The sequence below is a fragment of the Salvelinus fontinalis genome, unplaced genomic scaffold (genome assembly GCF_029448725.1).
Source record: "Salvelinus fontinalis isolate EN_2023a unplaced genomic scaffold, ASM2944872v1 scaffold_0821, whole genome shotgun sequence".
In the NCBI taxonomy this organism is placed as follows: Eukaryota; Metazoa; Chordata; class Actinopteri; order Salmoniformes; family Salmonidae; genus Salvelinus; species Salvelinus fontinalis.
The window spans coordinates 21,461-42,459 of NW_026601030.1; the positions used below are offsets into that span (position 1 = coordinate 21,461).

A 20,999-nucleotide genomic window follows, 5' to 3' on the forward strand; every position below is an offset into this window, starting at 1 on the left:
AGGAGGGTGGGAGGGAGGGAGGGAGGGAGGGATAGAGAGAAGCATTAAACATGTACAAATCTTCTCATATTCAATGATACCTCTTAAAGGGGATGTTTACCTAAAGTCAAACATTTCTCAAGTGATTCCATACATTAAAATTAAATTGTGAAATTAAAATAACAATAATATAAACTCAACATGTAGTTGGTCCCGTGTTTCATGAGATGAAATAAAATATCCCAGACATTTTCCAGATGCACTAAAATATTATTTCTCTCAAATTGTGTCCACAATAATCCACCTGACAGGTGTGGCATAACAAGCAGCTGATTAAACAGCAGGATCATTACACAGGTGCACCTTGACAATGAAAGGCCATGTGCAGGTTTGTCACACAACACACGGCCACAGATGTCTCTGTGTGTCTCCTCACTGTGTGTGTCTCCTCACTGTGTGTGTGTGTGTGTCTCCTCACTGTGTGTGTGTGTGTCTCCTCACTGTGTGTGTGTGTGTGTGTGTCTCCTCACTGTGTGTGTGTGTGTGTGTCTCCTCACTGTGTGTGTGTGTGTGTGTGTCTCCTCACTGTGTGTGTGTGTGTGTCTCCTCACTGTGTGTGTGTGTGTGTGTGTTTGTGTCTCCTCACTGTGTGTGTGTGTGTGTGTGTGTGTGTGTCTCCTCACTGTGTGTGTGTGTGTCTCCTCACTGTGTGTGTGTGTGTGTGTCTCCTCACTGTGTGTGTGTGTGTGTGTCTCCTCACTGTGTGTGTGTGTGTGTGTCTCCTCACTGGTTGTGTGTGTGTGTGTGTGTGTGTGTGTGTGTGGTGTGTGTGTGTGTGTGTGTGTGTGTGTGTGTGTGTGTGTGTGTGTGTGTGTGTGTGTGTGTGTGTGTCTCCTCACTGTGTGTGTGTGTGTCTCCTCACTGTGTGTGCGTGTGTGTGTCTCCTCACTGTGTGTGTGTGTGTGTGTGTCTCCTCACTGGTTGTGTGTGTGTGTGTGTGTGTGTGTGTGTGTGTGTGTGTGTGTGTGTGTGTGTGTGTGTGTGTGTGTGTGTGTGTGTGTGTGTGTGTGTGTGTGTGTGTGTGTGTGTGTGTGTGTGTGTGTGTCTCCTCACTGGTTGTGTGTGTGTGTGTGTGTGTGTGTGTGTGTGTGTGTGTGTGTGTGTGTGTGTGTGTGTGTGTGTGTGTGTGTGTGTGTGTGTGTGTGTGTGTGTGTGTGTGTCTCCTCACTGGTTGTGTGTGTGATCCTGGTTAATCTTCTGCTCCACAGCTTCCAGAGCTGCAGCCAGGGAGGCGCTGGTCTCCTCCAACCTCTGATGATGCACCTCCTCCTCCTCCTCTTTCACCTCCTCCTCCTTTTTCACCTCCCCTACTTGGGCTGGAGCCTCCTCCTTGGTCTGCTCCTCCTCCATCAACTCCTCCTTCTCTCTCCTTCTCTCAACTCTCCTCTCCTCCTCCTTCTCTCTCCTCCTCTCAACTCTCCTCTCCTCCTGCACCTCCTCCTTCTCTCTTCTTCTCTCAACTCTCCTCTCCTCCTCCTTCTCTCTCCTCCTCTCAACTCTCCTCTCATCCTCCTTCTCTCTCCTTCTCTCAACTCTCCTCTCCTCCTCCTTCTCTCTCCTTCTCTCAACTCTCCTCTCCTCCTGCACCTCCTCTTTCTCTCTCCTTCTCTCAACTCTCCTCTCCTCCTCCACCTTCTCAACTTCTCTCCGGTCCTCTTTTAGTCTTTCTTCCACCCTCTCCTCCCTCTCCTCCCCCTCCCTCCCCACCAGCAGGTCGACAGAGAGGCCAGCGATGGAGGAGCGGGGAGGCTTGACGGGGTGGGGGGTGGAACCGGGGGTGGAGGGGGTCTGGGGCGTGGAGGGGCTGGTGGCGGGAGAGGAGGAGGAGGTGCAAGGGGGGCCAGGGGACAGGGAGGGAGGGGTGAGGGTGTCTGGAACAGGGAGAGGTCTAGGGGGAGGTGTTGGGGAGGAGAGCGAGGACTTGGTGGGTTTCGGACCGGTAGGAGGAGGACAGGGTTTGAAGGAGACTGGGGGAGGCATCCACCTCGGATCTGCTGGGAAAAAAACAGAGAAAAATATGTTTTGGAGGTCAGATCCAGGTAAGGGGACTTGTCTGGTCAGGGTGGGGTCAGAGGTCAGGGATTAGGGTTAAACTCACCAGACTGTCAGCTTCAGGTCCAGGTAAGGGGACTTGTCTGGTCAGGGTGGGGTTAGAGGTCAGGGATTAGGGTTAAACTCACCAGACTGTCAGCTTCAGGTCCAGGTAAGGGGACTTGTCTGGTCAGGGTGGGGTTAGAGGTCAGGGATTAGGGTTAAACTCACCAGACTGTCAGCTTCAGGTCCAGGTAAGGGGACTTGTCTGGTCTGGGTGGGGTTAGAGGTCAAGGATTAGGGTTAAACTCACCGGACTGTCAGCTTCAGGTCCAGGTAAGGGGACGCGTCTGGTCAGGGTGGGGGTTATAGGTCAAGGGTCAGGGATTAGGGTTAAACTCACCAGGACTGTCAGCTTCAGGTCCAGGTAAGGGGACGTGTCTGGTCGGGGTGGGGTTAGAGGTCAAGGATTAGGGTTAATCTCACCGGACTGTCAGCTTCAGGTCCAGGTAAGGGGACGCGTCTGGTCAGGGTGGGGGTTATAGGTCAAGGGTCAGGGATTAGGGTTAAACTCACCAGGACTGTCAGCTTCAGGTCCAGGTAAGGGGACGTGTCTGGTCGGGGTGGGGTTAGAGGTCAGGGATTAGGGTTAAACTCACCAGACTGTCAGCTTCAGGTCCAGGTAAGGGGACGCGTCTGGTCAGGGTGGGGTTAGAGGTCAGGGATTAGGGTTAAACTCACCAGGACTGTCAGCTTCAGGTCCAGGTAAGGGGACGCGTCTGGTCAGGGTGGGGTTAGAGGTCAAGGATTAGGGTTAAACTCACCAGGACTGTCAGCTTCAGGTCCAGGTAAGGGGACGCGTCTGGTCGGGGTGGGGGGGTCCTGCTGCTGTCTCCTCACGGCCGCCATCGAGGGTTTGGGCGACACCGGCGGCTTTAGCGGCTTCCTGACTTCTGGCCTATCACAGCCCTCCCTGCGAGAGGCCACCTCCCCCTCAGCCGCCGACCCGGGCCGCCTCCGCAGGACGACGCGGTGTGATTGGTCGACCCCTCCGTTCACCTGCTGGGGGGCCAACTGGCTGCGATGGGATTGGTCAATGCTGCTCTCTGGTTGGTCAATGCTCTTCCTGCTGCTGTCTGTTTGGCCGCTGCCAGGTGTGAAGCTCGCTGGTTGGTCGACGCTGGTTGTGCTAATCTCTGGTTGGCTCCTGCTGGTTGTGCTGTCGTCTGATTGGTCGTTGCTGTGCTCGCGGCTGCGTGGGCGTCGCCGAATGGTGTCTGTCTCCGTCAGATGGAACTTCTCTGCGTCAGAATAGTTGGGGGGGTGGGGCTTTCTCCTGGGCACCAATCAGATTGACTTTTAGACATGTCAATCAACAATCATCTGCATAATTGTTAAAGTGATTAATATATATATATATAATTATAACTGTTACAGACTGATAAAGTTAGACTGGTAGAGTTAGACTGATAGAGTTAGACTGATAGAGTTAGACTGATAGAGTTAGACTGGTAGAGTTAGACTGGTAGAGTTAGACTGATAGAGTTAGACTGATAGAGTTAGACTGATAGAGTTAGACTGATAGAGTTAAACTGGTAGAGTTAGACTAGTAGAGTTAGACTGATAGAGTTAGACTGGTAGAGTTAGACTGGTAGAGTTAGACTGGTAGAGTTAGACTGGTAGAGTTAGACTGGTAGAGTTAGACTGATAGAGTTAGACTAGTAGAGTTAGACTGGTAGAGTTAGACTAGTAGAGTTAGACTGGTAGAGTTAGACTGATAGAGTTAGACTGATAGAGTTAGACTAGTAGAGTTAGACTGATAGAGTTAGACTGGTAGAGTCAGACTGATAGAGTTAGACTGGTAGAGTTAGACTGATAGAGTTAGACTGGTAGAGTTAGACTGGTAGAGTTAGACTAGTAGAGTTAGACTGATAGAGTTAGACTGGTAGAGTTAGACTGATAGAGTTAGACTGGTAGAGTTAGACTGGTAGAGTTAGACTGATAGAGTTAGACTGATAGAGTTAGACTGGTAGAGTTAGACTGGTAGAGTTAGACTGGTAGAGTTAGACTGGTAGAGTTAGACTGATAGAGTTAGACTGGTAGAGTTAGACTGGTAGAGTTAGACTGATAGAGTTAGACTGGTAGAGTTACCCTGGTAGAGTTAGACTGGTAGAGTTAGACTGATATAGTTAGACTGGTAGAGTTAGACTGGTAGAGTTAGACTGATAGAGTTAGACTGATAGAGTTAGACTGGTAGAGTTAGACTGGTAGAGTTAGACTAGTAGAGTTAGACTGGTAGAGTTAGACTGGTAGATTTAGACTGGTAGAGTCAGACTGATAGAGTTAGACTGATAGAGTTAGACTGGTAGAGTTAGACTGGTAGAGTTAGACTGGTAGAGTTAGACTGGTAGAGTTAGACTGATAGAGTTAGACTGATAGAGTTAGACTGATAGAGTTAGACTGGTAGAGTTAGACTGGTAGAGTTAGACTGGTAGAGTTAGACTGGTAGAGTTAGACTAGTAGAGTTAGACAGATAGAGTTAGACTGATAGAGTTAGACTGGTAGAGTTAGACTGGTAGAGTTAGACTGATAGAGTTAGACTGATATAGTTAGACTGGTAGAGTTAGACTGTTAGAGTTAGACTGATAGAGTTAGACTGATAGAGTTAGACTGATAGAGTTAGACTGGTAGAGTTAGACTAGTAGAGTTAGACTGGTAGAGTTAGACTGGTAGAGTTAGACTGGTAGAGTTAGACTAGTAGAGTTAGACTGGTAGAGTTAGACTGGTAGAGTTAGACTAGTAGAGTTAGACTGGTAGAGTTAGACTGGTAGAGTTAGACTGGTAGAGTTAGACTGATAGAGTTAGACTGGTAGAGTTACACTGATAGAGTTAGACTGGTAGAGTTAGACTGGTAGAGTTAGACTGGTAGAGTTAGACTGATAGAGTTAGACTGGTAGAGTTAGACTGGTAGAGTTAGACTGATAGAGTTAGACTAGTAGAGTTAGACTGGTAGAGTTAGACTGATAGAGTTAGACTAGTAGAGTTAGACTGGTAGAGTTAGACTGATAGAGTTAGACTGATAGAGTTAGACTGATAGAGTTAGACTAGTAGAGTTAGACTGATAGAGTTAGACTGGTAGAGTTAGACTGGTAGAGTTAGACTGATAGAGTTAGACTAGTAGAGTTAGACTGGTAGAGTTAAACTGATAGAGTTAGACTAGTAGAGTTAGACTGGTAGAGTTAGACTGGTAGAGTTAGACTAGTAGAGTTAGACTAGTAGAGTTAGACTGGTAGAGTTAGACTGGTAGAGTTAGACTGGTAGAGTTAGACTGGTAGAGTTAGACTGGTAGAGTTAGACTGATAGAGTTAGACTGACAGAGTTAGACTGGTAGAGTTAGACTGATAGAATTAGACTGGTAGAGTTAGACTGATAGAGTTAGACTAGTAGAGTTAGACTGGTAGAGTTAGACTGATAGAGTTAGACTGGTAGAGTTAGACTGATAGAGTTAGACTGATAGAGTTAGACTGGTAGAGTTAGACTGATAGAGTTAGACTGATAGAGTTAGACTGGTAGAGTTAGACTGATAGAGTTAGACTGATAGAGTTAGACTGATAGAGTTAGACTGATAGAGTTAGACTAGTAGAGTTAGACTGATAGAGTTAGACTGATAGAGTTAGACTGGTAGAGTTAGACTGATAGAGTTAGACTGATAGAGTTAGACTGGTAGAGTTAGACTGGTAGAGTTAGACTGATAGAGTTAGACTGGTAGAGTTAGACTAGTAGAGTTAGACTGATATAGTTAGACTGATATAGTTAGACTGGTAGAGTTAGACTGGTAGAGTTAGACTGGTAGAGTTAGACTGATATAGTTAGACTGATAAAGTTAGACTGGTAGAGTTAGACTGATAGAGTTAGACTGATAGAGTTAGACTGATATAGTTAGACTGATAGAGTTAGACTGATAGAGTTAGACTGATATAGTTAGACTGGTAGAGTTAGACTGATAGAGTTAGACTGGTATAGTTAGACTGGTAGAGTTAGACTGATAGAGTTAGACTGATAGAGTTAGACTGGTAGAGTTAGACTGGTAGAGTTAGACTGATAGAGTTAGACTGGTAGAGTTAGACTAGTAGAGTTAGACTGATATAGTTAGACTGATATAGTTAGACTGGTAGAGTTAGACTGGTAGAGTTAGACTGGTAGAGTTAGACTGATATAGTTAGACTGATAAAGTTAGACTGGTAGAGTTAGACTGATAGAGTTAGACTGATAGAGTTAGACTGATAGAGTTAGACTGATATAGTTAGACTGATAGAGTTAGACTGATAGAGTTAGACTGATATAGTTAGACTGGTAGAGTTAGACTGATAGAGTTAGACTGGTATAGTTAGACTGGTAGAGTTAGACAGGTAGAGTTAGACTGGTAGAGTTAGACTGATAGAGTTAGACTGATAGAGTTAGACTGGTAGAGTTAGACTGATAAAGTCAGACTGATAAAGTTAGACTGATGAACCTTCGGTTGATGGTCGCTGTTCCATCCGTAATAAGCCCTTCTCCTGTCGGCGTGACGACCGTGGAGCGTGGGCGTGGTTCTGGGCGTAGCTCAGTGTGTTGCCGCGGGGACTGGGTCTGGGCGGAGTCTGTCTGGTCGGTGAGCGGACCGCTGATGGTTCGACGGCGATTCATGAGATCATCATCAGACCCCAGACCACCTGACCCGGCCTGGCGACGCAGCGCCGCCGGACTAACCTGGCGGATTATACACACATTACACATGAGGGGGGGATTGGCCCCTAGGGTAGGGAGCTGTGGGGGGGAATTGGCCCCTAGGGTAGGTAGGACATACAGGATTATACACACATTACACATGAGGGGGGGATTGGCCCCTAGGGTAGGGGGTCTGTGGGGGGGATTGGCCCCTAGGGTAGGGGTCTGTGGGGGGGATTGGCCCCTAGGGTAGGGAGCTGTGGGGGGGATTGGCCCCTAGGGTAGAGGGTCTGTGGGGGGGATTGGCCCCTAGCGTAGAGGGCTGTGGGGGGATTGGCCCCTAGGGTAGGGGTCTGTGGGGGGGATTGGCCCCTAGGGTAGGGAGCTGTGGGGGGGATTGGCCCCTAGGGTAGGGGGTCTGTGGGGGGGATTGGCCCCTAGGGTAGAGGGCTGTGGGGGGGATTGGCCCCTAGGGTAGAGGGCTGAGGGGGGGATTGGCCCCTAGGGTAGAGGGCTGTGGGGGTGAATGGGCCTAGACATCACCAAGCTGGTAGGACATACAGGATTATACACACATTACACATGAGGGGGCCTAGACATCACCAAGCTGGTAGGACATACAGGATTATACACACATTACACATGAGGGGGCCCTAGACATCACCAAGCTGGTAGGACATACAGGATTATACACACATTACACATGAGGGGGCCTAGACATCACCAAGCTGGTAGGACATACAGGATTATACACACATTACACATGAGGGGGCCTAGACATCACCAAGCTGGTAGGACATACAGGATTATACACACATTACACATGAGGGGGCCCTAGACATCACCAAGCTGGTAGGACATACAGGATTATACACACATTACACACGAGGGGGCCTAGACATCACCAAGCTGGTAGGACATACAGGATTATACACACATTACACACGAGGGGGCCTAGACATCACCAAGCTGGTAGGACATACAGGATTATACACACATTACACATGAGGGGGCCTAGACATCACCAAGCTGGTAGGACATACAGGATTATACACACATTACACATGAGGGGGCCTAGACATCACCAAGCTGGTAGGACATACAGGATTATACACACATTACACATGAGGGGGCCTAGACATCACCAAGCTGGTAGGACATACAGGATTATACACACATTACACATGAGGGGGCCTAGACATCACCAAGCTGGTAGGACATCCAGGATTATACACACATTACACATGAGGGGGCCCTAGACATCACCAAGCTGGTAGGACATACAGGATTATACACACATTACACATGAGGGGGCCTAGACATCACCAAGCTGGTAGGACATACAGGATTATACACACATTACACATGAGGGGGGGATTGGCCCCTAGGGTAGGGGTCTGTGGGGGGGATTGGCCCCTAGGGTAGAGGGTCTGTGGGGGGATTGGCCCCTAGGGTAGAGGGTTGTGGGGGGGATTGGCCCCTAGGGTAGAGGGCTGTGGGGGGGATTGGCCCCTAGGGTAGAGGGCTGTGGGGGGGATTGGCCCCTAGGGTAGAGGGCTGTGGGGGGGATTGGCCCCTAGGGTAGAGGGCTGTGGGGGGGATTGACCCCTAGGGTAGAGGGCTGTGGGGGGGATTGGCCCCTAGGGTAGAGGGCTGTGGGGGGGATTGACCCCTAGGGTAGAGGGCTGTGGGGGGATTGGCCCCTAGGGTAGAGGGCTGTGGGGGGGATTGGCCCCTAGGGTAGAGGGTCTGTGGGGGGGATTGGCCCCTAGGGTAGAGGGTCTGTGGGGGGATTGGCCCCTAGGGTATAGGGTCTGTGGGGGGGATTGGCCCCTAGGGTAGAGGGTCTGTGGGGGGGATTGGCCCCTAGGGTAGAGGGTCTGTGGGGGGGATTGGCCCCTAGGGTAGAGGGCTGTGGGTGGGATTGGCCCCTAGGGTAGGGGTCTGTGGGTGGGTTTGGCCCCTAGGGTAGGGGTCTGTGGGGGGGATTGACCTAGGGTAGGGGTCTGTGGGGGGGTATTGGCCCCTAGGGTAGAGGGTCTGTGGGGGGGATTGGCCCCTAGCGTAGAGGGCTGTGGGGGGATTGGCCCCTAGGGTAGGGAGCTGTGGGGGGGATTGGCCCCTAGGGTAGAGGGCTGTGGGGGGGATTGGCCCCTAGGGTAGAGGGCTGTGGGGGGGGTTGGCCCCTAGGGTAGAGGGCTGTGGGGGGGATTGGCCCCTAGGGTAGGGAGCTGTGGGGGGGATTGGCCCCTAGGGTAGAGGGTCTGTGGGTGGGATTGGCCCCTAGGGTAGGGGTCTGTGGGGGGGATTGGCCCCTAGGGTAGAGGGCTGTGGGGGGGATTGGCCCCTAGGGTAGAGGGTCTGTGGGGGGGATTGGCCTAGGGTAGAGGGTCTGTGGGGGGGATTGGGCCCTAGGGTAGAGGGTCTGTGGGGGGGATTGGCCCCTAGGGTAGGGAGCTGTGGGGGGGATTGGCCCCTAGGGTAGGGAGCTGTGGGGGGGATTGGCCCCTAGGGTAGGGGCTGTGGGGGGGATTGGCCCCTAGGGTAGAGGGCTGTGGGGGGGATTGGCCCCTAGGGTAGGGAGCTGTGGGGGGGATTGGCCCCTAGGGTAGGGGCTGTGGGGGGGATTGGCCCCTAGGGTAGAGGGCTGTGGGGGGGATTGGCCCCTAGGGTAGAGGGCTGTGGGGGGGATTGGCCCCTAGGGTAGAGGGCTGTGGGGGGGATTGACCCCTAGGGTAGAGGGCTGTGGGGGGGATTGGCCCCTAGGGTAGAGGGCTGTGGGGGGGATTGACCCCTAGGGTAGAGGGCTGTGGGGGGGATTGGCCCCTAGGGTAGAGGGCTGTGGGGGGGATTGGCCCCTAGGGTGGAGGGTCTGTGGGGGGGATTGGCCCCTAGGGTAGAGGGTCTGTGGGGGGGATTGGCCCCTAGGGTATAGGGTCTGTGGGGGGGATTGGCCCCTAGGGTAGAGGGTCTGTGGGGGGGATTGGCCCCTAGGGTAGAGGGTCTGTGGGGGGGATTGGCCCCTAGGGTAGAGGGCTGTGGGTGGGATTGGCCCCTAGGGTAGGGGTCTGTGGGTGGGTTTGGCCCCTAGGGTAGGGGTCTGTGGGGGGGATTGACCTAGGGTAGGGGTCTGTGGGGGGGATTGGCCCCTAGGGTAGAGGGTCTGTGGGGGGGATTGACCCCTAGGGTAGGGGGCTGTGGGGGGGATTGGCCTAGGGTAGGTAGCTGTGGGGGGATTGACCTAGGGTAGAGGGCTGTGGGGGGGATTGGCCCCTAGGGTAGAGGGGCTGTGGGGGGGATTGGCCCCTAGGGTAGGGGGTCTGTGGGTGGGATGGCCCCTAGGGTAGGGGGCTGTGGGTTGGATTGGCCCCTAGGGTAATCAGACAGACAGACAGACAGACAGACAGACAGACAGACAGACAGACAGACAGACAGACAGACAGACAGACCTGTGTAGGGTTGAGTTAGCTGCAGACAGACAGACAGACAGACAGACAGACAGACCTGTGTAAGGTTGAGGTAGCTGCAGACAGACAGACAGACAGACAGACAGACAGACAGACAGACAGACAGACAGACAGACAGACAGACCTGTGTAGGGTTGAGGTAGCTGCAGACAGACAGACAGACAGACAGACAGACAGACAGACAGACAGACCTGTGTAGGGTTGAGGTAGCTGCAGACAGACAGACAGACAGACAGACAGACCTGTGTAGGGTTGAGGTAGCTGCAGACAGACAGACAGACAGACAGACCTGTGTAGGGTTGAGGTAGCTGCAGACAGACAGACAGACAGACAGACAGACCTGTGTAGGGTTGAGGTAGCTGCAGACAGACAGACAGACCTGTGTAGGGTTGAGGTAGCTGCAGACAGACAGACAGACAGACCTGTGTAGGGTTGAGGTAGCTGCCTCTGCCTCCCATGGTTCTGGGCAGGGTCTTGGCCCCTCCCCCTCCAGGACCAACTCCTCCCATCGATGTCTCCAACATGGCGGCGATGCTCCGGACGCTTCCCCCCGCCCCCTCTGACCTCACCAGCCCCGCCTCCCCCCTCCTCTCCGCCAGCCCTCCACAGTCGCTGGCTCTCCTCTCCCTGAACCCTACTACCCCAAGCCCCTCCCCCAGCCCGTCGCCCCCGGAGATGGAGGAACACGACCGTTTGGGCGGAGTCGGGGGCCGGCCTTTCCTCCTGGGCCGCAGCGTGACTGATGATTGGCTGCGGTTGACAGTTGCGTCGTTGAGGTCGGAGCGTTGAGCCGAGCTGCTGCGGCAGACCGTGGCGTATCTAGGGGCGAAGTCCGGAACCGAGAGGGCGTCGGCTTCGGACCCCGAGTAGCCAATCAGGCTATGAGTTCGCCGATGCTCCTCCTCCATTGGCAGACAGAGTAAAGGAACAGACACACCCCCTTCTTGGACTGGCGAATCAGCTGGCGGGGGCTGGGTGGAGGGGTGGGGTCGAGCCTTGTGGGAGGAGGGGGGGGTCTTGGTGGGTGTGTGTGGTGGGGAGTCAATCCCTGGTCGGGGTTTAGTGAGGGGGGGCCTCTGACCCCTCCCAGTGGAGGGAAGTGGCGTAGAGGGGGGAGGAGTGGAGGAGGAGGGAGGAGTGGAGGAGGAGGGAGGAGTGGAGCCAGAAGGAGGGGTAGAAGGCTGAGAGATACTCTCTCCTCTCTGGAACTTTCCCAGCCTCCTCACTGCTAACATTATCTTCTTCTGGTGGCCTGAGAGAGAGAAAGAGAGATAGAGATAGAGAGAGAGAGACATCTATGATAATCTGTCTCTCTGTGTCCTTTAATACGTCTCTGATAATCTGTCTCTCTGTGTCCTTTAATACATCTCTGATAATCTGTCTCTCTGTGTCCTTTAATACGTCTCTGATAATCTGTCTCTCTGTGTCCTTTAATACATCTCTGATAATCTGTCTCTCTGTGTCCTTTAATACATCTCTGATAATCTGTCTCTCTGTGTCCTTTAATACATCTCTGATAATCTGTCTCTCTGTGTCCTTTAATACATCTCTGATAATCTGTCTCTCTGTGTCCTTTAATACGTCTCTGATAATCTGTCTCTCTGTGTCCTTTAATACATCTCTGATAATCTGTCTCTCTGTGTCCTTTAAAACATCTCTGATAATCTGTCTCTCTGTGTCCTTTAATACATCTCTGATAATCTGTCTCTCTGTGTCCTTTAATACATCTCTGATAATCTGTCTCTCTGTGTCCTTTAATACATCTCTGATAATCTGTCTCTCTGTGTCCTTTAATACATCTCTGATAATCTGTCTCTCTGTGTCCTTTAATACGTCTCTGATAATCTGTCTCTCTGTGTCCTTTAATACATCTCTGATAATCTGTCTCTCTGTGTCCTTTAATACGTCTCTGATAATCTGTCTCTCTGTGTCCTTTAATACATCTCTGATAATCTGTCTCTCTTTGTCCTTTAATACATCTCTGATAATCTGTCTCTCTGTGTCCTTTAATAAGTCTCTGATAATCTGTCTCCCTTTGTTGTCTATCTCTCTCTCTATCTCTCCTGTGTGTCCTACCAGCTTGGTGAAGTCTATCTCCTGTGTGTCCTATCTCCTGTGTGTCCTACCAGCTTGGTGATGTCTATCTCCTGTGTGTCCTACCAGCTTGGGGAAGTCTATCTCCTGTGTGTCCTATCTCCTGTGTGTCCTACCAGCTTGGTGATGTCTATCTCCTGTGTGTCCTACCAGCTTGGTGAAGTCTATCTCCTGTGTGTCCTACCAGCTTGGTGATGTCTATCTCCTGTATGTCCTACCAGCTTGGTGATGTCTATCTCCTGTGTGTCCTACCAGCTTGGTGATGTCTATCTCCTGTATGTCCTACCAGCTTGGTGATGTCTATCTCCTGTGTGTCCTACCAGCTTGGTGATGTCTATCTCCTGTGTGTCCTACCAGCTTGGTGATGTCTATCTCCTGTGTGTCCTACCAGCTTGGTGATGTCTATCTCCTGTCTGTCCTACCAGCTTGGTGATGTCTATCTCCTGTGTGTCCTACCAGCTTGGTGATGTCTATCTCCTGTCTGTCCTACCAGCTTGGTGATGTCTATCTCCTGTGTGTCCTACCAGCTTGGTGATGTCTATCTCCTGTGTATCCTACCAGCTTGGTGATGTCTATCTCCTGTGTGTCCTACCAGCTTGGTGATGTCTATCTCCTGTGTGTCCTACCAGCTTGGTGATGTCTATCTCCTGTGTGTCCTACCAGCTTGGTGATGTCTATCTCCTGTGTATCCTATCAGCTTGGTGATGTCTATCTCCTGTGTGTCCTACCAGCTTGGTGATGTCTATCTCCTGTGTGTCCTACCAGCTAGGTGAAGTCTATCTCCTGTGTGTCCTATCTCCTGTGTGTCCTACCAGCTTGGTGATGTCTATCTCCTGTGTGTCCTACCAGCTTGGTGATGTCTATCTCCTGTATGTCCTACCAGCTTGGTAAAGTCTATCTCATGTGTGTCCTACCAGCTTGGTGATGTCTATCTCCTGTCTGTCCTACCAGCTTGGTGATGTCTATCTCCTGTGTGTCCTACCAGCTTGGTGATGTCTATCTCCTGTATGTCCTACCAGCTTGGTGATGTCTATCTCCTGTGTGTCCTACCAGCTTGGTGATGTCTATCTCCTGTATGTCCTACCAGCTTGGTGATGTCTATCTCCTGTGTGTCCTAACAGCTTGGTGATGTCTATCTCCTGTATGTCCTACCAGCTTGGTGATGTCTATCTCCTGTGTGTCCTACCAGCTTGGTGATGTCTATCTCCTGTGTGTCCTACCAGCTTGGTGATGTCTATCTCCTGTGTGTCCTACCAGCTTGGTGATGTCTATCTCCTGTGTGTCCTACCAGCTTGGTGATGTCTATCTCCTGTGTGTCCTACCAGCTTGGTGATGTCTATCTCCTGTGTGTCCTACCAGCTTGGTGATGTCTATCTCCTGTGTGGTATCTCCTGTGTGTCCTACCAGCTTGGTGATGTCTATCTCCTGTGTGTCCTACCAGCTTGGTGATGTCTATCTCCTGTGTGTCCTATCTCCCGTGTGTCCTACCAGCTTGGTGATGTCTATCTCCTGTGTGTCCTACCAGCTTGGTGAAGTCTATCTCCTGTGTGTCCTACCAGCTTGGTGATGTCTATCTCCTGTGTGTCCTACCAGCTTGGTGATGTCTATCTCCTGTATGTCCTACCAGCTTGGTGATGTCTATCTCCTGTGTGTCCTACCAGCTTGGTGATGTCTATCTCCTGTGTGTCCTACCAGCTTGGTGATGTCTATCTCCTGTGTGTCCTACCAGCTTGGTGATGTCTATCTCCTGTGTGTCCTACCAGCTTGGTGATGTCTATCTCCTGTGTGTCCTACCAGCTTGTTGATGTCTATCTCCTGTGTGTCCTACCAGCTTGGTGATGTCTATCTCCTGTGTGTCCTACCAGCTTGGTGATGTCTGTCTCCTGTGTGTCCTATCTTCTGTGTGTCCTACCAGCTTGGTAAAGTCTATCTCCTGTGTGTCCTATCTTCTGTGTGTCCTACCAGCTTGGTAAAGTCTATCTCATGTGTGTCCTACCAGCTTGGTGATGTCTATCTCCTGTCTGTCCTACCAGCTTGGTGATGTCTATCTCCTGTGTATCCTACCAGCTTGGTGATGTCTATCTCCTGTGTGTCCTACCAGCTTGGTAAAGTCTATCTCATGTGTGTCCTACCAGCTTGGTGATGTCTATCTCCTGTCTGTCCTACCAGCTTGGTGATGTCTATCTCCTGTGTGTCCTACCAGCTTGGTGATGTCTATCTCCTGTGTGTCCTACCAGCTTGGTGATGTCTATCTCCTGTGTGTCCTACCAGCTTGGTGATGTCTATCTCCTGTGTGTCCTATCAGCTTGGTGATGTCTATCTCCTGTGTGTCCTACCAGCTTGGTGAAGTCTATCTCCTGTGTGTCCTACCAGCTTGGTGATGTCTATCTCATGTGTGTCCTACCAGCTTGGTGATGTCTATCTCCTGTGTGTCTCCTGTGTGTCCTACCAGCTTGGTGATGTCTATCTCCTGTGTGTCCTACCCAGCTTGGTGATGCCGATCTCCTTCAGGTCCTCCCAGCTGATCTCAGTGATGAAGTCGATGTTGTCATATCCATTCTGCACCAGAACCTGGTAGTACTGGTTCAGCCCTATCGCTGACAACCACTCTGCCAGGCTGGCCTACACACACACAAACACACACACACACACACACACACACACACACACACACACACACACACACACACACACACACACACACACACACACACACACACACACACACACACACACACACACAGATATTAGGACAGACCAATATCTGTTCATATGTATTTAGTATGATTACTCAAATGTATGATATCAGTATATTCCAGAATATCCTCATTAATATCGGTATATTCCAGAATATCCTTATTAATTTTGGTACGGCCAAGAGTATCCTCATTAATATTGGTATGGCCCAGAGTATCCTCATTAATATTGGTACATTCCAGAGTATCCTCATTAATATTTGTATGGCCCAGAGTATCCTCATTAATATTGGTATGGCCCAGAGTATCCTCATTAATATTGGTATGGCCCAGAGTATCCCCATTAATATTGGTATGGCCCAGAATATCCTCATTAATATTGGTATGGCCCAAAGTATCCTCATTAATATTGGTATGGCCCAGAGTATCCTCATTAATATTGGTATGGCCCAGAGTATCCTCATTAATATTGGTATGGCCCAGAGTATCCCCATTAATATTGGTATGGCCCAGAGTAACCTCATTAATATTGGTATGGCCCAGAGTATCCTCATTAATATTGGTATGGCCCAGAGTATCCTCATTAATATTAGTATGGCCCAGAATAACCTCATTAATATTGGTACATTCCAGAGTATCCTCATTAATATTGGTGTGGGCCAAAGTATCCCCATTAATATTGGTATGGCCCAGAATATCCTCATTAATATTGGTATGGCCCAAAGTATCCTCATTAATATTGGTATGGCCCAGAGTATCCTCATTAATATTGGTATGGCCCAGAGTATCCTCATTAATATTGGTATGACCCAGAGTATCCCCATTAATATTGGTATGGCCCAGAGTAACCTCATTAATATTGGTATGGCCCAGAGTATCCTCATTAATATTGGTATGGCCCAGAATATCCTCATTAATATTGGTACATTCTAGAGTACCCTCATTAATATCGGTATATTCCAGAGTATCCTCATTAATATTGGTTTGGCCCAGAGTATCCTCATTAATATTGGTATGGCCCAGAGTATCCTCATTAATATTGGTATGGCCCAGAGTATCCTCATTAATATTGGTATGGCCCAGAGTACCCTCATTAATATTGCTATGGCCCAGAGTATTCTCATTAATATCAGCATGGCCCAGAGTATCCTCATTAATATCGGTATGGCCCAGAAAATCCTCATTAATATTGGTATGGCCCAAGTATCCTCATTAATATCGGTATATTCCAGAATATCCTCATTAATATTGGTACACTCCAGAATATCCTCATTAATATTGGTATATTCCAGAGTATCCTCATTAATATTGGTATATTCCAAAATATCCTCATTAATATTGGTATATTCTAGAGTATCCTCATTAATATTGGTATATTCCAGAATATCCTCATTAATATTGGTATATTCCAGAATTTCCTCATTAATATTGGTATATTCCAGAATTTACTCATTAATATTGGTATATTCTAGAATATCCTCATTAATATTGGTATGGCCCAGAGTATCCTCATTAATATTTATATGGCTCAGAATATCCTAATTAATATTTGTATGGCCCAGAGTATCCTCATTAATATTGGTATGGCCCAGAGTATCCTCATTAATATCGGTATGGCCCAGAATATCCTCATTAATATTTGTATGGCCCAGAGAATCCTCATCAATATTGGTATTGTCACGTTCCTGACCTATTTCTGTTAGTTTTTGTGTGTTAGTTGGTCAGGACGTGAGGTTGGGTGGGCATTCTATGTTTTCTGTTTCTGTGTTGGTTTTGGGTTACCTGGTATGGCTCTTAATTAGAGGCAGGTGTTTGGCGTTCCTCTAATTAAGAGTCATATTTAGGTAGGCGTTGTCACAGTGTTCGTTGTGGGTGATTGTCTCCTGTGATGTCTTCGTTGTGTTCGATGTTATTCACTATCGGGGCTGTTTGGCTGTTCGTACGTTTCGATGTAACGTTCCTGTTCGTGAGTTTACGTTTGTCGATGTAAGTTTATGTTCAGGTTCCGTTCGTTACGTTTTGTTATTTTGTGTAAGTTTTGAAAGTGTTTTGTTTTGTTTAGTGGCCGTCGTATTTTGTAATAAAGATGGCTTATTTCCCTGACTCCGCATTTTGGTCTGAAGATCCTTCTCTCCTCACCTCTTCCGAGGATGAGGAGAGCGACAGCCCTTACAGAATCACCCACCAACACGCTAAGACCAAGCGGCAAGGGAAAACGAAACAGAGTAAGGGACAGGAGAGAAAGGAGCAATGGACATGGGACGATGTTTTGGATGGAAAGGGTTGCTACACTTGGGAGGAGATCCTGGCTGGGAGGGATCGCCTCCCATGGGAACAGGTGGAGGCATTGAGGAGAGCAGAGGCTACCTGGGAGAGGAACCGGAGCTATGAGGGAACGCGTCTGGCACGGAAGCCAAAAAAGCCCGTGAGTAATTCCCAAAAATTTCTTGGGGGGGGGCTAGGAGATAGTGGGCCAAGGGCAGGTAGGAGACCTGCGCCCACTTCCCAGGCTTACCGTGGAGAGCGGGAGTACGGGCAGGCGCCGTGTTACGCAGTAGAGCGCACGGTGTCTCCTGTACGAGTGCATAGCCCAGTGCGGGTTATTCCACCTCCCCGCACTGGTAGGGCTAGATTGAGTATTGAGCCAGGTGTCATGAGGCCGGCTCAACGCGTCTGGTCTCCAGTGCGTCTCCTCGGGCCGGCATACATGGCACCTGCCTTACGCATGGTTTCCCCGGTTCGCCTACATAGCCCGGTGCGGGTTATTCCACCTCCCCGCACTGGTCGGGCAACCGGGAGTATTCAACCAGGTAAGGTTGGGCAAGCTCAATGCTCAAGAGTGCCAGTACGCCTCCACGGTCCGGTATTTCCGGCACCACCTCCCCGCCCCAGCCTAGTACCTACAGTGTCTACACTACGCACTAGGCTACCAGTGCGTATCCTGAGCCCTGTTCCTCCTCCACGCACTCTCCCTGTAGTGCGTGTATCTAGCCCGGTGCCTCCAGTTCCGGCCCCACGCACTAAGCTACCTGTGCGTCTCCAGAGCCCTGAACCCACTGTATCTTCTCCCCCTACTAATCCTGATGTGCTTGTCCTCAGCCCGGTGTCACCAGTGCCGGTACCACGCATCAGGGATAGAGTAGGCTTTGAGAATACAGTGTGCCCTGTCCCTGCTCCCCGCACTAGTAGGAAGGTGCTTGTCATTAGCACGGTGCCTCCAGTTCCGGCATCACGCACCAGGTCTACAGTGCGCCATATCCGGCCAGAGCCATCCGTCTCCCCAGCGCCATCTGAGCCATCCGTCTCCCCAGCGCCATCTGAGCCATCCGTCTCCCCAGCGCCATCTGAGCCATCCGTCTCCCCAGCGCCATCTGAGCCATCCGTCTCCCCAGCGCCATCTGAGCCATCCGTCTCCCCAGCGCCGTCTGAGCCATCCGTCTGCCAGGAGCCTACAAAGCCGCCCGTCTGCCATGAGCCTGCAAAGCCGCCCGTCTGCCATGAGCCTACAGAGCCGTCAGCCAGACAGGAGCCGCTAGAGCCGTCAGCCAGACAGGAGCCGCTAGAGCCGTCAGTCAGACAGGATCTGCCAGAGCCGCCAACCAGACAGGATCTGCCAGAGCCGCCAACCAGACAGGATCTGCCAGAGCCGCCAACCAGACAGGATCTGCCAGAGCCGCCAACCAGACAGGATCTGCCAGAGCCGCCAACCAGACAGGATCTGCCAGAGCCGCCAGCGAGCCATGAGCAGCCAGAGCCGTCAGAGCGCCATGAGCAGCCAGAGCCGTCAGAGCGCCATGAGCAGCCAGAGCCGTCAGAGCGCCATGAGCAGCCAGAGCCGTCAGAGCGCCATGAGCAGCCAGAGCCGTCAGAGCGCCATGAGCAGCCAGAGCCGTCAGAGCGCCATGAGCAGCCAGAGCCGTCAGCCTGCCATGAGCGTCGAGAGCCGTCAGCCTGCCATGAGCGTCGAGAGCCGTCAGCCTGCCATGAGCGTCGAGAGCCGTCAGCCTGCCATGAGCGTCGAGAGCCGTCAGCCTGCCATGAGCGTCGAGAGCCGTCAGCCTGCCATGAGCGTCGAGAGCCGTCAGCCAGCCATGAGCGTCGAGATTCGTCAGTCAGCCATGAGCTGCCCTTCAGCCTGAAAAGGCTAAATACCCAGAACTGCCCATCAGTCCAGAGCTGTCTCTCTGTCCGGAGCTGCCTTTCAGTCCGGAGTTGCCCCTCTATCCTGATCTCCCTCTCTATCTTTATCTACCTCTATAGTCTTATCTATCCCTCTGTCTTGGTTTATCTCTCTGTCCCGGTATTGTCATTATTAGATATGTTATTAGGAGGATTTTGTGGGGGAAGTAAGAGGGTGGACATTCTTGAAGGGAGGGGGCTAGGATGGATTATGGTGGGGTGGGAACCGCGCCCGGAGCCTGAGCCACCACCGTGGTTAGATGCCCACCCAGACCCTCCCCTAGACTTTGTGCTGGTGCGTCCGGAGTTCGCACCTTGTGGGGGGGGTACTGTCACGTTCCTGACCTATTTCTGTTAGTTTTTGTGTGTTAGTTGGTCAGGACGTGAGGTTGGGTGGGCATTCTATGTTTTCTGTTTCTGTGTTGGTTTTGGGTTACCTGGTATGGCTCTTAATTAGAGGCAGGTGTTTGGCGTTCCTCTAATTAAGAGTCATATTTAGGTAGGCGTTGTCACAGTGTTCGTTGTGGGTGATTGTCTCCTGTGATGTCTTCGTTGTGTTCGATGTTATTCACTATCGGGGCTGTTTGGCTGTTCGTACGTTTCGATGTAACGTTCCTGTTCGTGAGTTTACGTTTGTCGATGTAAGTTTATGTTCAGGTTCCGTTCGTTACGTTTTGTTATTTTGTGTAAGTTTTGAAAGTGTTTTGTTTTGTTTAGTGGCCGTCGTATTTTGTAATAAAGATGGCTTATTTCCCTGACTCCGCATTTTGGTCTGAAGATCCTTCTCTCCTCACCTCTTCCGAGGATGAGGAGAGCGACAGCCCTTACAGGTATGGCCCAGAGTATCCTCATTAATATCGGTATGGCCCAAAGTATCCTCATTAATATCGGTATGGCCCAGAATATCCTCATTAATATTGGTATGGCCCAAGTATCCTCATTAATATCGGTATATTCCAGAATATCCTCATTAATATTGGTATATTCCAGAATATCCTCAATAATATTGGTATATTCCAAACTATCCTCATTAATATTGGTATATTCCAGAATATCCTCATTAATATTGCTATATTCCAGAGTATCCTCATTAATATTGGTATGGCCCAGAGTATCCCCATTAATATTTGTATGGCCCAGAGTATCCCCATTAATATTTGTATGGCCCAGAGTATCCTCATTAATATTGGTATGGCCCAGAATAACCTCATTAATATTGGTATGGCCCAGAATATCCTCATTAATATTGGTATGGCCCAGAATATCCTCATTAATATTGGTATGGCCCAGAGTATCCTCATTAATATTGGTATGGCCCAGAATATCCTCATTAATATTGGTATGGCCCAGAGTACCCTAATTAATATCAGCATGGCCCAGAGTATCCTCATTAATATTGGTATGGCCCAGAGTATCCTCATTAATATTGGTATGGCCCAGAGTATCCTCATTAATATTGGTATATTCCAGTATATCCTCATTAATATTGATATGGCCAGGAGTGTCCTCATTAATATTGCTATATTCCAGAGTACCCTCATTAATATTGCTATATTCCAGAGTACCCTCATTAATATTGGTATATTCCAGAATATCCTCATTAATATTGGTATGGCCCAGAGTATCCCCATTAATATTTGTATGGCCCAGAATATCCTAATTAATATTTGTATGGCCCAGAATATCTTAATGAATATGTGTATGGCCCAGAGTATCCTCATTAATATTGGTATGGCCCAGAGTATCCTCATTAATATTGGTATGGCCCAGAGTATCCTCATTAATA

General features: G+C 50.0%; 1 protein-coding gene across 4 annotated transcripts in view; it reads right to left on the minus strand.

Annotated features, from left to right (window-relative positions):
- Nucleotides 1-1,165: 1,165 nt before the first annotated feature.
- LOC129847392 (caskin-1-like) overlaps nt 1,166-20,999 on the minus strand; it is a gene marked incomplete at its 5' end in the record, with an annotated part of 60,298 nt that continues 40,464 nt past the window's right edge. For 2 of the 4 annotated variants that reach the window (XM_055915175.1, XM_055915173.1), the window contains 5 exon segments: nt 1,166-2,033; nt 2,895-3,406; nt 6,584-6,819; nt 10,667-11,496; nt 14,822-14,960. In XM_055915175.1, the coding sequence (XP_055771150.1) occupies nt 1,204-2,033; nt 2,895-3,406; nt 6,584-6,819; nt 10,667-11,496; nt 14,822-14,960 (2,547 nt within the window). 4 annotated transcript variants of the gene reach the window in all.